The sequence below is a fragment of the Herpailurus yagouaroundi genome, unplaced genomic scaffold, assembly GCF_014898765.1.
Source record: "Herpailurus yagouaroundi ecotype Mexico unplaced genomic scaffold, PumYag 139, whole genome shotgun sequence".
Lineage (NCBI taxonomy): Eukaryota > Metazoa > Chordata > Mammalia > Carnivora > Felidae > Herpailurus > Herpailurus yagouaroundi.
In genome coordinates, this window is record NW_024412394.1 from 36224267 (window position 1) to 36240943 (window position 16677).

Sequence of the window (16677 nt, forward strand, 5' to 3'; positions counted from 1 at the left end):
GCATGGGGTGTCCATCCATTTCACTGTCCGTCACCACAACATCCTCCTTTTTGATCTCCTCACTTTCCCAGGGATTCCACCTCTTCGTGTCCCAATCAGGCTTTATCACCAGTGCTCCAACTTTCATCCAGGGCAGCTTGCAACCACCTGGTTTTGAAGAATGACACGCTAAGGTCACCAACCTATTGTCCTGCTCTCTCACCTCATCTGTCAGCCCCAAAGCCAACAGAGTTGTGGACAACCTCACATCCTTCTCTAATCTCAGCTCTTCTTCCACCTTTCTAACTCAAGTTCAGCCTCTAATTGGGCATTGGTGTCCAGGCAAACTGTTCGTAGTAGAGCCCAGCCCTCTGTGGCAGCCATTTGTTTCTCTTCTTTGTTGCAGTGCCCTACGCTCAGTTCCTCAAATAAGTGCACTAGACCAGTCAGCATTTTCAGGGTGTCCCCATATATGTTCATACTGCAGTCCAGTATTTAACATATGGGTCACCCATCCCCACATAGAAGTCAATGGTCAACACAGGATTTCTCTCATGGGTGCCTCTTTCCCAACACCCACTTGTCCTAGCTCACCATTTGTTGGTTCAAAACCTTGGGAGCTTCCCTAGTAAAATCTGAAGACAAGAAAAGAACAACAAAAGAGGCAGATCACTCCAGATTGGTACATGGCAATTTTAATAAGCAAGGATACTTATAAGGCTTCTGTTGAGTGCCTTAAGACAAGTAGATATCCACCCACCAGAATCTGAAAAGTACATATAGAGGTCCTAACTGGGTTCAGTCATGTATTCAGTCCAGATGTTCTCAACAACACCTTACTTTCTCAATGTTTCCTCGGAACAGCTCCTAGTGTGGGAATGGTGGATGGAATGAAGAGCCTCCAACTGTCCAGGTCCAGCTCATAGATTAACTGGTGGTCATGTGTCTTGTCCTCCTCCAACAACAGGATAGTACCATGAAAAGAAGCATAATTATATAATTGCCCAAACTTTCTATCACTGGTGTCTCCTACAGAGGGTAGGAAAAAGAAAACCATTGGCATCCTCCCCTGCTCTGCAACAAAGTGGACATTAGGAAGTTCAATTATACATGAATTATTCAATCTTCATACAGTATTTTGACATTTCAGATAGAATCTAATATATCAAGAAAATAGTTTACTTCACCTGAAGTTATTCATTCAACAAATATTTATGGAACACCACCTAAATACCAGGACTTCAGTGGCTGCTAGAAACACAAGAGTGAATGAAATAAATATGGTGCCTGCCACAAGCAGTGATCTTGAACTTTGGAAGTGAAAAGACAGTATCCCAAAAGAAGTGATTATTTCAGCATCAAGTTAAAAGATTAATAGGATGTGACCAAATGAATATAGCACATTCCAGGTAAGGAAATAGTGCCTGTGAAGGCTCAAAATAATGGAGGGGCAGGGCAAGAAGTCCGGTATAGTTCGGGGAAATCAATTGAGATAAGAGAGGTAACATGATGTCAGAAAGTAGGAAGAGCTCAAGATGTAGGTGGCTTATGAGTATTGGTAAGGTTTCTGAACTAGACACCACTAAAAGACTTTAAGAAGTGTAGTGATTTGACCAGATTTGCATTCTTAACAATTATTTTGGCTGCTAAGCTGTAAGGAACATGGATTGGAGGTAGGTAAGAGTGGCTGGAAAGAGACCAGATAGACCACTTCTGGAGAATCCAGACAAGTCAGTGGGGCCTAGGAGAGAATGGCAGTGGGGACACAGAGAAGTAAACAGTTGAAAGATGCTGAGGAGATAGAATCAAAAGGATTTAGTGATTGATGGGACATAGGAGGTGAGGGAAAGAGAAGTCATGTTAATTCTCAGGTTTCTGAGTTAAGCAATTGAGAGAGTATCACTCACAAAGACAAACTTGTAGAAAAAAACTGGTGTGGAAAAAAGGGTGAGGGGTTTCATGTTGTTCATTCTGAATTGGAAATGTCTGTAAAATGTCCAACTGGAGATGTACCAAGGTAGTTGTATATATATACCTAAAGGATCAAAAGAAAGGACTGGGCTAGAAATATAGTTTTGGCATAAAAAGTATATCCAAAGCCAAAGACAGAATGTGTAAAAGTTTCCCATTCTGGCTGATCGTATGACTCACCTAAAGTATACATTTAAAATACACATATTTTTGGGTCCCCATCTCCAATATGCTGAATCACTCTGGAATCTGAAGACTTCTTTCACGGGGCCAAGGCTACAGAAAAAGAGACCCTTTAAGAGACCATTTATTATAGCCATGACAAGAAATTCCAAGGGTCTAAAATTGAGTAGTAACAATTGAGTAGTAACAGTTGAGTAGTAAGGATGATTCAAATACATATAGGAGTTCAATCAGCTAGTCTTCACTGATTGGATGCAAGAAGTGAAGGAAGGAAGAGTTTAAGGTGATTCTCAAATTTCTGGCCTGAGGAACTTGATGGGGGAGGTGGAGACAAAGGAGGAAATTAGATTTATGGAGAGGTATGTTGAGATTTGGACATTGTGTCAAAGACTAAAGCCTTGAGTTAACCCCTCTAACATAGTAACAGAGTAGCTGATTTTAGTTTGGCACATGGCCACCCAAAATAAAGGTAACATTTCACACTTATAGCTAGATACAGCTGAATGACTAAATCCTGGCTAATGGTATGTAACATAAATTTGTTGTTACGCTTGCCACTTCCAGGAAGTGTCTTTAAAAGGAGGGGGTGGGGAGTTCTGGGTGGCTCAGTCAGTTAAGCTTCTGACTTTGGCTCATGTCACGAACTCACAGTTCATGGGTTCGAGCCCCACTTCGGGCTCTGTGCTGACAGCTCAGATCATGGAGCCCGCTTCAGAGTCTGTCTGTCTGTCTCTCTCTCAAAGATAAATGAAAAAAAGAAAAAAAAGAGGGGTGGGGGTTCTTTCTCTCCTTCCTCCTTCCTGCAAGGAAATATGGACATAATAACTAGGCCTCTATTAAAAATCTTGGCTCATCAGTTTAACTGAGGCATGGAAACCACACACACACACACACACACACACACACACACACAAGCAGCAAGATAGAGCCTGGGTCTTTGACTTCTTAAACATGAGAAATAAAGAAGTTTCTACACATTTAGGCTACTGTTATTTTGTGACTCTCTGTTAGTCACAGCTGAATCTAATCCTAATAAATATCAGAAGTGTTCATTTGGAGGTGTCTGTGGAACTACAAGGAGGGAAATACTGTTGGATGTACTAATATAGAACCAGGTAAGACATCAGCATTGTAGATAGAGTCTATAAATAACCACACGCTCTGAAAGCAAGTCCATGTGATTTTTCCAATAGCCTTCATCAGGTAGATCTGACAGTGAAAAAGTTAGTATATGTTCATTTAGACAGTCACATTTAAATTCATTTTCCAACCTCAAGTATAAAGTGACTTAGGGATCAATGTTAATATGTATTTAAAAGCTTCCCTTTGAAAACAAAAATTTATCGCACAGCTGCTTTTTATATAATTGGCTACTCTTTATAAGACACTCAGCCATATAAGGGTAGTATAATCAAAACCCTTTTATTACGGAGAAATTAAAACTAAAACCAAACAAGGACACAAACTAATGTGCCAAATACAGTACAATGTATATGAAAAATAATAAATACTTAGGAATAATTACATTCACCTTATTTGTAAAAAAGAAAAAAAAATTAAATGACAGGGCACCTGGGTGGCTCAGCTAGTTTAGTGTCTGACTCTTTTTTGTTTCTTTGAATATCTATTTATTTTTGAGAGAGAGACTGAGGATGAGTGGGGGAGGGGCAGAAAGAGAGGGAGACACAGAATCTGAAGCAGGCTCCAGGCTCCAAGCTGTCCACACAGATCCTGACCCAGCACAGAGCCTGACCCGGGGCTCAAACTCACAACCTGTGAGATCATGACCTGAGCCAAAGTTGGACGCTTAATCGACTGAGCCACCCAGGCACCCTGAGTTCCTGACTCTTGATTTAGGCTTAGGTGATGATCTCACAGTAGTGAGATGGATCCCCATATTGGGCTCCACCCTGGGCATTGAGCCTGCTTAAGATTTTCTCCCTCCCTCTTTCTGTCCCTCAAGCACATGCTCTTTCTCTCTCTCAAAGAAAAAATAAATGTAAGCTTAAGCAACTGCCTAGGTAGCATAATTCTTTACAAACTCAAAAACAGACACTTACAAATCTGAGAAAATATACACGCTGCCACCTGTTAAACTTACTAAAAACAATTTGTTAATCGCTTGTACAAAGTATTCTAATAAAAATAATCAGAAATTATTATCTATGTATGTGCTATTTTTAAAATTTTGAACAATTTCCCACTGTAGACCTCATTAGAAGCTATAATCCCTTCCCACTTTTCACATGTTTCTTAAAAACAAGAGTCATAGCTTCACATATAAATTATAGAAAATGAAAAAAATAAATTATAGAAAATGAATTTTTTTAATGTTTATTTGGGAGACACAGAGAGAGAGAGAAACACAGTGCAAGCAAGGGAGGGAGGGCAGAGAGGCAGGGAGACAGAGAATCTGAAACAGACCCCAGGCTCTGAGCTGTCAGCAGAACCCTATGTGGGGCTGGATCTCACAAACAGTGAGATCATGACCTGAGCCAAAGTCGGACGCTTAACTGAGCGAGCCACCCAGGCGTCCCCAGAAGATGAATTTCTTATAACACTTTAAAATTTAAAGAGGTAGAATAAGTGTTTCAGGATGTTCTGTGTTTCCCCCAAAGAAAGCCTGAATAAATAGACAAGCACTCATGTGTTGGATTTTGTGGGGTTTTACCATTAGTTTTAAAACCCAGTCTACCTCTGGCATCTTCTCCCTATCGCTTGTCAGTATGCACTCAATCAGATATTAGAAAAATAATTTTAACATAAGATTCACCAAACTTGAGGAGAAAATATACTATGAAAATAAAAATCAATACGTATATCTCAACTAGATATTAATTTGGTGCTTTTGCCCTGGTTAGAACTGCCTCGGCCCCTCAGCCCTTCTCCCAGCACAGACTAAAAAGGTAGTTAAATCAGTGCAGAGCCAACATCAAGAATCAAACCCACATCTAGCCAGTGAGAAAAGATGGAATTCCTTTGTGCCTCAAATTCACGTGGTATTGGGACTCAGCTGAGTCCCAAGGCACTGAGTCTGTCTTCAATCTCCTGATACAGAGGCTCTTCATTAAGGAGCATCAGAAACCCAAATGAATCGAAAAATTAATCAAAATAAATTTGTAGGACTGGAAGGTTCGGAAGCTCCTGCTAAAGAGTAAGCGTTTCCAGGAGGGGAGGGAGAGTATCTGGTAATAAAACTAGCTTAAGAACCACAAGACCTAGAGTCTTAGTCTTATTCTGTTACTAATTAGCTGAGTCTGTTTCCTTCTACATAAAGTGAAGAGAATTAAACTGGATGATCTCAGTGGTCTCTTCTAACGTTAAAAATGTAGGTACAGGGCATTACCGGTCAATGACATGGCTTGAAACCTCTTGAATGCAATACTTTCATTTATTGTCGTTTCTTTCTAATATTGGTCCCCAGGAAGTGTTTAACTCAGATGTTTGGCTCCGCAGAAAATTTTATTACTACCTCTCTCTTTCAATTGATGTTGGTTCTTTCAAACCTACATTTACATTGTTTTCTTTGCGATTTAGAATGATGTTACTGAATTCGTAAAAGTGCAAAAGGAAATTTTTACATTTAGGAAATTTTAAAAACTAAATGTAAAAATTTCCATTAAGGGATTTTCCTTTTTGCATTAAACATGTTATTGGGTAAAATATGGTATAGGAAAGTGATTAAATCAAAATCATGTGGGTTGTTAAAGATTATTTGGTTGTTTGGGGTCTCCTAGGATACCTAGTTGTTTTTCCACCAACCCACACATCCTCTACATTCCTAATAAAGCCTTTGGAATCTGCTGAGCTTTTTAAGGCTCTCATCATTCTCTATGACTTCACCATATCATTAAAAATCTAAAGTTATTTAGCATAATTTAATAGTATTAGCAAGATGTGTGTCCGTATCCAAGGATATAAACTTGTTTGTTGTGACAACCGCCTAAACACTCCAAAAGGCCACTCAAAGAAAAAACATACCAGGTCAAATTTTCAGTAGTTTTATTGAAAAATGCCTCTTTTGTTTCAGAAATAAATAATATAAGGCAGTGAAATTCACAATCTGCAGTTAAAATATAAAAGCAGCAATTCTATGTTCATAGTCTTGCAAACATTTTCCAACTGCTTTTGATAACTAAGAAACATTATGTTCTGAAAAAAAAAGTTCATACTAAATATACAACACAAACATGCAATTCCGTCTCGGCAGAATAATCTGCAATTTGGCATAAATGTTAGTGTGTCTAAAACAAGGAGGTTTAAGGCAATATGGAACTGTATCCAGTTGATACAATAATTTCAGCTACATGGCTTAAGGTTTGTGGTTGTTAAAGGAGATGTATAAGAGCATCCTATGCCCTAATGTAGAACAGAAGAGAGAAGAGGAAGATAAATAATTGCAATGGAGTTGTTTTCTCCCTCCGTTTTGGTTTGAGGAGGGGAATTACTTGAATCGTGGTGTAATTGAATTGCAAAAAAAGTTTTGTAAAAGATGAACTGCCTTCTCGAAATATACAAGTAGTCCTGGGGTTCCAGGACTTACTGCTTAACCTAAGAGTTTCACTGAGGCTGCCCTTTGTGCTAACTAAAGGCACAAGGCACGTTCTCTCCTTGCACCTTTGGGGCAAAGTATCTTGCAAGCATTTCAAGGGCAAAGGCAAAAATGTCTACAAGACTGCGTGCAGCGAGCTAGGTTTCCTGCAGAAACAAGGTTCTCTACAATCAGAAAGCGTACTCTTGGATGAAGCAACGCCGGAAGACACATCGCAGATAAGACGTACACCTCTCTGTCTGACCTGTAAATGAAAATCCCAACACCTCCCCCCAGCGTGGCTGCGCTGCGCGCGGTTTCAGGTTCACTGCCCAGGGCCGCGGGGCAGGGCGCGCCGCCAGCGCGCGTGGGGAGGATCCTCGTCGCCAGGCTCGTCGGCGCCGTAGTCCTCGTACTCGTCCGCCGTCCGCTCGGGCTCCACCGGCACGATGAAGGGCTCCCGCTCGGGCAGGTAGGCCCCGCCCTCGGGCACGTACGGCTCTGTCCGATTCAACATTACAGTTATGGCATGATTTGGAAGGCACACACACAGCAAAAGCTAAATCATCACCCGAGGTGATGGCAATCCAGTCTTATCTCATAGCTATAAATAGAGAAGTTACAATGTCCTGATTACGTCCATTTGCTGAGAGAATTTGCTGATGATCAAATAATGAAATGGCACTTTTTTTTAACCTTCAAGGATCCAGCGGTAAATACAATCATTGCACAAATACCTGGGAAGGGTCAGAGGCTGGGCCAAATAACTGTAAACGCAGAAACCTAGGTAGGATTTTCGCAACTGGGCAGGAGTTCAAACTCCTCAATTCAAAGAACAATTTGGAAAGATGAGGAGATAAGGGAAGGTTTTATTGGCTCCTAGAAACTGAACGCTGGAGGTGAGAATCAACTATCACCAGGTAATATACAGTACATGACATTTTCTGTGGCTGTCTCTCCCACAGACTGAGTTACAGTCGGTGGGTGAGGAACACCAGTGACGACAGTTAAACAGGAAGAAGAAAAAGTGGCTATAAAACTTTGGTTTGAAAATTGCAATTACAAGACCCAAATGAGAGTACATGTACAAAAAATAATAATAGTAAGACACATGCCCTGAATCAGACACATCGCTAACAAGCAAGAGATGAGGAGATTCCATTCGGTGTTATTCCGGCATAGAGCAAGCAGCAGGCTTGGATGCAGAAGCTTATTGTAGAATTGTTAAGTGATTTTAGTGGACAGGATCACATACAAATCATTTACAAGCCACAATTAGTTTATTATTTACATAAGACATTTCCCTTTAACCAGGTTAATCGTTTTTCTCCAAATGGCATAATCTCCGCTGGTTAGTAGTTTTATTATGCGCCTCTTTCACAACTGAGGCTCCTCATGGTTGTGTGTTTGAACTTTTTTTTTTAATAATACTTTTCTATGTTATTACTGAAATGCATCAGGCTTATAAACTAACACCACTGCTTTTGTCTCATTCAAGTTAGTATAAAGAGTCTCCACCCTTCTTTATGATGTCCACCCGGTTCTTTAACCATATATCTGTGGTGAAATTTCCATACAGACTCATTTCCTAATAAGCACGTGCGCAAACATCTCAGAAACAGGATTTTCATGTATTCAAACTGTAAGCAGCACTGGCGACTTAGAAAATTTGTTAGCCGGAACCTGAAACAGGTCAAAGATGATAGTTTTTAAAAGTTGAATTACTATGCAAAAAATATATATACACATCCATCTAAGTATGTAATGGTTAAAAAAAATATATATGTATATATCCATATATTTCCAGTTATTCACATATACCATAAGGCAGAGGTAATTAAAATTTATTTTATAAAGAATTAAATTATAATTTTGTGAATGAGCTGCATGAGAAATTTATATTAAAATTACTACTTTTGGTCATATATAAGTATGCACATAAATATATAGATATATAGATATTTAGATATCAACTACTCATGCACTATTTGCTAGTAGCCAACCATATCAAACAGCAGTATCATTTTTAAAACTTGCAAGATGCTTGAGGGTGCGCTGATGAAAAGGTCACCTCTGACCACAGCATGAGTTTCTCATTCCCAAATCAGCATATCTCCCTTGTCTCCACACTCCCCAAAATCAGGCGTAAGACACCTGGCCTCTGTAATTGTCAGACACTAGATATGCACTACCAACTCTTTAAAAGAAAAAAATTAAGTCCCAGATTTTAGGAACATTAATTCTATGGACAGGATGAGACAGTGTATTATTTTCAGTTGTCTGCACCATGTCAGCAAAAAGTTTGCCTCAACATCAGATTCCCAAAAACAATTTTTTAGTATGTATTCTTGATATTCTATAATTATATTCACAAATCTCTCTTCCCAATCTTTAGGTTTAAAAAAAAAAAGTCATGTTACAGCATTCTTTGAACTCCCAGAAGAAATAAGGAGAGATTTATGATGTGATTGGGCAAATGTAGAAATATAGGAAGGAAGAGCAAATAACCATTTGACCCCTAACAGTGAAGTCATGTTTTATGCTTGGAGAGAGAACATTACTGCATAATCAAAACACACAACTGAAAGAGTTTATATCTTCAAAAAATCCTCAAATCAACCTTCCTTCAATCCTAGGGAACTTCATTTCCATAAAGGTTCTAAATTCAGGTGAATTTGGGTTCCTACAATGGCAACAACATACCTGGATAGCCTTGCCCATTGTATGGGATGCTGGCACACTGGGATGAATCACAGTATCCAGGAGGACCTGGGGGGCCTCGGATACCTGAGTTTCCAGGACGACCTGGGGGGCCAGGAGGACCTCTTGAACCTGTGGACCCTGGTGGACCCGTTCTGGATTCTCCTTGTGGACCTAGTATGGGGTTAAAACAGAGATTTCCCCTCTTGTCAAATACATCTCCTGAGGCCGTCCACAATTCTTCCACACCACCACTGCCTCAAGACGACATGATGCACTAGTATATGGTAAGAAAATATTTCCTTAAGAAATCACCAGTATGAACCAAAGTGTGAAACTTTCTTACCAGTGATCCATCAAGAATTAATGACAGAAATACAACTACTTTAACGATTGTATCCAAAGAAAACCGACTTACCAAGAATTAAGCCAAACTAAAGATCCCAGTGAGTTCCCTGGATGGTTCCCACTCTTACAGAGATAAAACTATCTGAAGGAAATGGTTATATTAGCTGTGTTAGACTGCTAGGAGAACATGGGAGTGCCTGCCCCACACCTCCAGACTATGTAAAGTAATGTTATTTCTGGATCAAGTTATACGTATTTATGGTTAACACAAATGTAAAGATTTAACCACTAGGGCTGACCTTGGTTACAGGGTCTCATGGACCTTATAATGAAGAAAAACAAGAAGTCATTTTCAATCTAGTAAATGAAATGCATAAAACAACTGGACAACTATTCTTTCTTTCTAAAACATCAATAAAGAAACCGTGAATGAAATCTTGCAATGTGTCAGGATTTTTAGTGAGAATATATTTTCTCAGCCGCTAGCAACATCTTGAAGAATACTAGAAGAAACAGGAAATAACACCATCCTTAAAGGCTATGTGGCCAAACAAAACAAATGGGAATTCCATAAAAAAGAAAACAGTAACCCTCTGTGTCATTAAAACCCATACCCTCATATATTAAAGTTACAGTGAGTGCTTAATAGAACACATTCAAACATTTTTTTTTTGAACAAAGAGAACATAAAAATGAGCAGGTTTATACAGGTTGAACTTCTTGCTAAAAGATATTCACAATGACAGGCCTGCATGAAGCTAACAGGATGAGATTGTGAATCCCTTAGGGTTGTATACTCTCAGTATTTATGCTGTTTACTTATTTGATTTACTACCAAACGTACCTGGGGGGCCAGGCGGCCCTCGAGGTCCCGGAGATCCAATACCCCTTTCACCCTTCTCTCCCGGCAAACCTAAGGGAGGACAGAAAGAGAACAGGGAGAAAATTATCTGGAAACATGTAGTTTTCATCTTAACTGATAATACTTAATTCAAGAAATTCACTTCTTTTAGTGAAAGCAGAAACTAATTTTTCACAGAAGTTCACTCTTTAAGCCAAATTCTTTCTAGACATTTGGGTAATTCCAGATTCATGGCCAAGAAACAAATCTGGCTACAAGTCAGGGGGAAAATTATTTGAAGAAAACAAACATGTCTATTACATTTTTTTTAGAAATAGTAATTAAGAACAGGAATCTTGACTACATAGTTACAACTCATTCAGACACATCTTAAAGGTAGCTCTTTAATAGCTCTATTGCATAGCATCCAAACCGTTAGAATTATAGAAGTATCTACATTTTCCCCAGAATATTAACTGCTGCTTTGACAAAAGGGAACACCCAGCATCCCGAAACATCTGGAATTAAATAATTCTATTTTTCTTCTTTTCCTTCAATGACACTTATCTACCATGAAATTAAAGCCAAACAAACACATAAGACCAGTGCCAAGCTCTGAACAAAGGAACTAAAAGAATTTGGATCTAAAACTGTAAGGCTGCTTAAGTACATTCTAAGTGCATTCAATGTACATTAAGCACATTGCTAGTCACAATAATTAATAATATTTTAGCGTCTGAGTGAGTTTGCCAAAATACAGTTTTTGCCATCAACAATAACAACAAACAATCAGAACATGGCATTATCTTTACTGAGATCTCCTGACAAAATCTTCCCATGTTCTAAGATACGGATCTCTATGGCCTGCGGCTGCCTAAAGAAAATAACAGGTTCGTGGACACACAGTTTTTCTGGGGCTGTCCAAACAAGAATAATTAAAGCAGTTTGCCAGGTTCAGCCTTCCACGTGCTTTTCAACCTGACCCAGATCCCCCACTTGCAAATTCCTTTCTTTAGCCCTGCACAGCGGCCAGAGATGCCCACCTCGTTCACCCGGGGGCCCCTGCATCCCTGGTGTGCCAGGGAAGCCTGGTCGCCCCCCAGGTCCCGGTTCTCCTCTGGCTCCCGCACTGCCAGGAGGGCCTGGGGGACCCGGTGGGCCTGGTTGGTTGCGATTGGAGTGATAATCATTTGGAATCTGATTCAGCATCTGATTGAATCTGCTCATCTGACCTACAAACAGAAATAAGACTTGTTAGTAAGAAACCCAGTAGGGAAGGGATGAGATGGTGAAACTCTTCTCTTAGTTCTCTATTCCTCCCCCTCCAGGACACATTCTAATTAGAAGCCTAAAAATAAAATAAAACACTCCAGTCATCTAGGACAAAATGATTCCTGATAAACATGTGTCTCCACAAAAATACTGACCAGTAAGCCACAGCATTACTATAAACATAAAAGAACTGTAAAAGTTTGATAGGGCTCTGATATAAAGCCCTGTGGTTTGCCAGATGATGTCATTCAAAAGAGAACCTTTCTTGAATTAAGCAATTTTTTGTGTGCATGTACCTAGAATGATAATCAGGCTTTAGGGTAAATTGAATCGCGTATAGGATACATTGAAAAATACAGATCTCTGGGCCTCATCTCCAAAGACAATAAGTCACTATGTTTAGGGTGTGGCCCAGGAACACTCATTGTTAACGAGCAATATAGGTGATTTATGCAGGTTTCCCTCAGGATCACACTTCAAGAAACAGTTAAGACTTCTGAAGTAGCAAACCCTGAGTTTAAAGCCATGCTGTTTGTAGGCACTGGGCCTTATTACTTAATAGGCTTCATAAAATAAGAAGAAAGAGTCTGTGAAAAATAAGGAGGCAATAAAAAGGTCACCACCAATATGTACTTTCGATGATCAAATTAATCTTGATGGGCTCCCTTCCTTAAAGTCATAGAATAATTTAAAGTTTATAACTTTAAAAATCCAGTGTTTGCTGCTTCTACATGTATCCTGATGAAGATCAGTAAAAATCCTAACAAGGAAATTGAAAAGCCCTTTCAAAATATGATTCCGTATCAGATTAAGTATAGGATAACAGGCTATTATTTTACTTTGGGTTCTCGTTTTATCTTAATGACAGTCATTAACATATGACTAGTTTTAACCTACCAGATACAAAACCAAGAATGTATAAAAATAAGAGATCATCACAATGAAATAGGAACATATATCTTAGAAACTTTGTGACTCAAACTCTGCATTTTCCTGCAACAAATTTAAAAAGCATTCATACATTAAAAATAAAAGAAATTTTACCACTTATCAATTGTTCACAGACTTGTCTTGCAACTGCTCGCATCATGTTCTGGGAAGCAATGTCTCCCTTGTTGATCAAATCAATGAGAATCATTAGCATATTATTTCTATAGTTTCAGACTTCAATGTTTAACACACAAAATAAAAAAGTAAATCAGATTTTAAGAAATACATACTCTATCGCCCTTCTCTCCTTTCAATCCAGATGGACCCTGAAATACAGGAATTTCGTAGATTAGAAACTGACAAACATGATCTAAACTGATTCACGAACAGACTTGATGATGAAAGAGAGCAAGGTCTGCTTTCTAACAGATTAGCAAAATGACACTTCATATTTATATCCATCTTACTTGCATTTTGCTTGTCTGTAAAAAGGAATCTTTCTGTCCTTGTCTCTCATAGAAGCACATATCCTCCAAATTAGTGCTGAGATGTGAATTTTATGACTACACATTTAGAAATTATGTAATCTGCATGCATTTATGATGCCATTCGCAATATAAGCCTGGAACTAAAATACAGATGAGAAATTGCCCTTGGTACCATTATTCTTTCCTTTACATCACCATGGCTGGGTAGCTCAGATTGTTTCTGTAGATTGTCCATGAGGTTAATCTTGGTTCAGTTCTAGTAAGAACCAGTGGGAATTGAGTCAATTTCCTAACTAAATATATATCTGTAACTTCTTGCAATTATTTTGTGTGTGTGTGTGTGTGTGTGTGTGCACTGAGTATAAACGGAACCATGTGTCTCTCTTACTAAAGTGGTCCCACATCTAAACGCAGCCACAGAATATTTGTCCCTACTCTGTCAAGCCTCTCACTGGCCATGAGAGGATCTTGAAAAGAGTTTTCTATAGTGCTAGAGGTTTTATTTTCCCATAATGTGTTTCTAGGCTGCCAATTGCTATCATGGAAGGAACTTCTAAACCATTGACAAACCCACTGCTCACGTAATGTCCCAAACCGAACCACCTCTTACAGTCCCTAAGAATTTTGCCTAAAGAACTCCAATATCTTCCTCACTGCTCTTCCTGTTTTCCCATTCTTCCTCTCTAGAGTCTATTTTCCACACAGAAGCCAGAGTGATATCTTTAAAAGGAAAATAAGATTAGGTCACTCTTTTAGCTCTAAGTGCCCATCATACTTAGCGTGAAATAAGAATTACATATCTTGGGCTAGATGGTCCACACAATCACCTTGTCCAGCTCTCTGGTCTTGCCTGCTACTCTTCTTCTCCTCAACTCCCTTCAGTTCAGGTACACAGGCCTCTCTGTGGTTCTTTTCATATGCCAGACTCATTCTTCAATCATTCTTCACTTGAGGCTTTTGTTCATACCTGGATCTTCTTCCCACAGATTTTCAAACAGCTCTCCCTCCATCCACTCCAGTGTCACCTCCTACGACAGGCTCCCTGACGACTGTATCTAAAATAGCCACCTTCTCACTATCACAATTACTCCCTTGGCCCTCACTCTGCTTCTTTTTCTTCACATCACTCAACACTGCTAGAAACTATATTGTTTATGTACACGTTTTGGTCTATATCCCCCACTAGAATCCCCATGAGGGCCAGGACTTTGTCTTGTTTACTGTTGTATCCCCAGACCCCAGAACACAAGAACATGTACTAGCACATTTAGTCACTAAACAAAAAGGTTTTGAGTCAATGATAAAAAATATTCCACAAGAAGTTCCTTGAAACATCCACTCTACAACATCATGTGTTACAAGTTAACGAGAAGATACCAACTGCTTACAAGAGCTAATGATATAAGCCAACAGCCAAGCTCTCTGCTAAGACCTTTCTATACCCATCTGCTAGTTTTAGTTTTAGAAATTAAAGGTAAGTTAGAAAAGAGAAGAAAAGGAAGAACAATTTTCTACTTTAGAAGGATGAGGAAAATACAGGGGAAAAAGAAGGTAGGGAAGGTCCAAAAAATGTTACCAAATGATAAGAAGAAACTGGAGTTTGGTTCTCCCTTTGCCAAAATTCTAGACTCTTACAGAAACGCTACTGTTACTTAGTTTGGAGCCTTCTGTAAATTGCAAGGAATTTCTGTTTTGTTTTGTTTTATATTTACTGCTACTTTGAGATTGTTCCTGGTTTGTGTGTGGTTTTTTTTTAATTTACTGCCACTGTGAGATTGTTCTAGTATATATGATTTGTAGAAATCATCTTTATTGCCAGTATCTAGAGATCACATTTCAAGTAAAGGAAGCAGAAATTTCTTTTAAGTTTCTAGTTCCAGCCATCAGTTACATCTGGTATATTCTTATGTAAGACTCCATTTCAGTAATACTCAAATGAAATAGAATTGTGAATGGGTAGAAAAGTTCCATGTGCTTTTAACTGCTCTTGTGAAGTTCCTGCTATGATTCACTGAGGAAAAGAGAGTAATAAATTCATGTGCTAGGGTATACACAGATTGTAAAATATATCAGGGGTCCTTTCATCTTAATGCTGCTTGCTTAATTTTATGTAAACGTAGAAGGCAGGCCGTGTCACATAAAGATTCTACCCTAAGTTTCTTTGACATTAGACAGTTTTTAAACTTGGGTTTATATAATTTGGACAAGACTTAAAAAAAGAGTTCCGTCCCGAGAACAGCCCTGATAGATTAGTGTCATTGCTAACAGTTGGACTTACTTATCTTGGAGATAAATTTTTATGTTTTAAAATTCATTTCAGATAAATAAACTGCTTAAAATAAATTCACACTTCACACATACAAATAAGAAAAAGGTTGTAAAGAAGAATATGATGCTCAATGGTCATTAAAAATACTTCTGGATTGGCAATTTTAGAACTTCAAATTCAGTTTTGGAGGTACCAACGTGGAAATGCCAGATATGCATAATGCCATTATTTTAACCAGGCCATCTGACCAAAAGGAAGTTAAACTGTATGTGAATTGCAACAGGACAGTATAAAAAAGTAAAATAGCGGATCAGAGAAATCCTTTTAATCCTAGGACTACCGTCTAGCAGCCTTGAGGAAAGAGAAATGACTAAATGCATGGCTGGCTGACACTCATGAAGGGTTAACATCCATAAACTACAAATGAAGGCACCACGCACCATCATGTATTTTTCTATCTTAAGCAGCATACCGTTCCTAAATAAAAGAATCGTTCTGCTGACCCAGCTTTGAGTGTTTACACAGTGCAGAAATATGTGTCTTGGCTCAAAATCCCATTCTCCTTTTAAAGAAACCCTATGACCACAATTTTCATCCCAGAATATTATAACTCAGAGAGAAAAACTTTAGAACTGGTACCAAGTTAAATCCATGGGTTTCGCATAGTTTCAACAAATGCTTCAAACACATTACAGCAGAGATAACATAAATACGCCAAAGCCTTGGCAACATCCTCATTATTTATGGCCGCAGAGAAATGACTCCAGACACGCAATCTGTCCACTTACTGGTCTGCCATGGTCTCCAGGTTTTCCTGGTTTCCCACTAGGTCCTGTGACTCCTGGAGAGCCTGGGCTTCCCTGAAATACACAGGCCGAGAAAGGGAATGATGCGATGAAAGAAAAAGCCCACCTAGAGTAAACTAACAAATGTGGCCAGCTCTAAAAGCCTGTCACAGAAACAGCATACAATAGAGAGAGTAAAACCAAATTTTAAGATAGCATGAAAGAAAAAATTTTGAAAATTCTCAATATTTATGGTGTGTATAGTTCTAAAATATATTTTAAGACCACTTGAAAAATACATAGATACATATAATCAGTTTCACAATTCATAGACTGTGATTCTCATAAATTGGTTACAAAATGAATTTGCAGAAAGCAAT

General features: G+C 38.8%; 1 protein-coding gene across 5 annotated transcripts in view; it reads right to left on the reverse strand.

Annotated features, from left to right (window-relative positions):
• Window positions 1-6873: 6873 nt before the first annotated feature.
• The window catches only part of COL12A1 (collagen type XII alpha 1 chain), a 116247-nt gene continuing 106443 nt past the window's right edge, over window positions 6874-16677 (reverse strand). For 4 of the 5 annotated variants that reach the window (XM_040473972.1, XM_040473970.1, XM_040473968.1 and 1 more), the window contains 7 exons: window positions 16301-16372; window positions 13046-13081; window positions 12870-12936; window positions 11597-11785; window positions 10557-10625; window positions 9368-9538; window positions 6874-7165 (listed from right to left, as the gene is read on the reverse strand). In XM_040473972.1, coding sequence (XP_040329906.1) covers window positions 6990-7165; window positions 9368-9538; window positions 10557-10625; window positions 11597-11785; window positions 12870-12936; window positions 13046-13081; window positions 16301-16372 — 780 coding nt within the window. In that variant the 3' untranslated portion in view covers window positions 6874-6989. Of the gene's footprint in view, window positions 7166-7315; window positions 8348-9367; window positions 9539-10556; window positions 10626-11596; window positions 11786-12869; window positions 12937-13045; window positions 13082-16300; window positions 16373-16677 lie in introns of those variants that run through there. The other variant, XM_040473971.1, reaches the window with a different exon arrangement.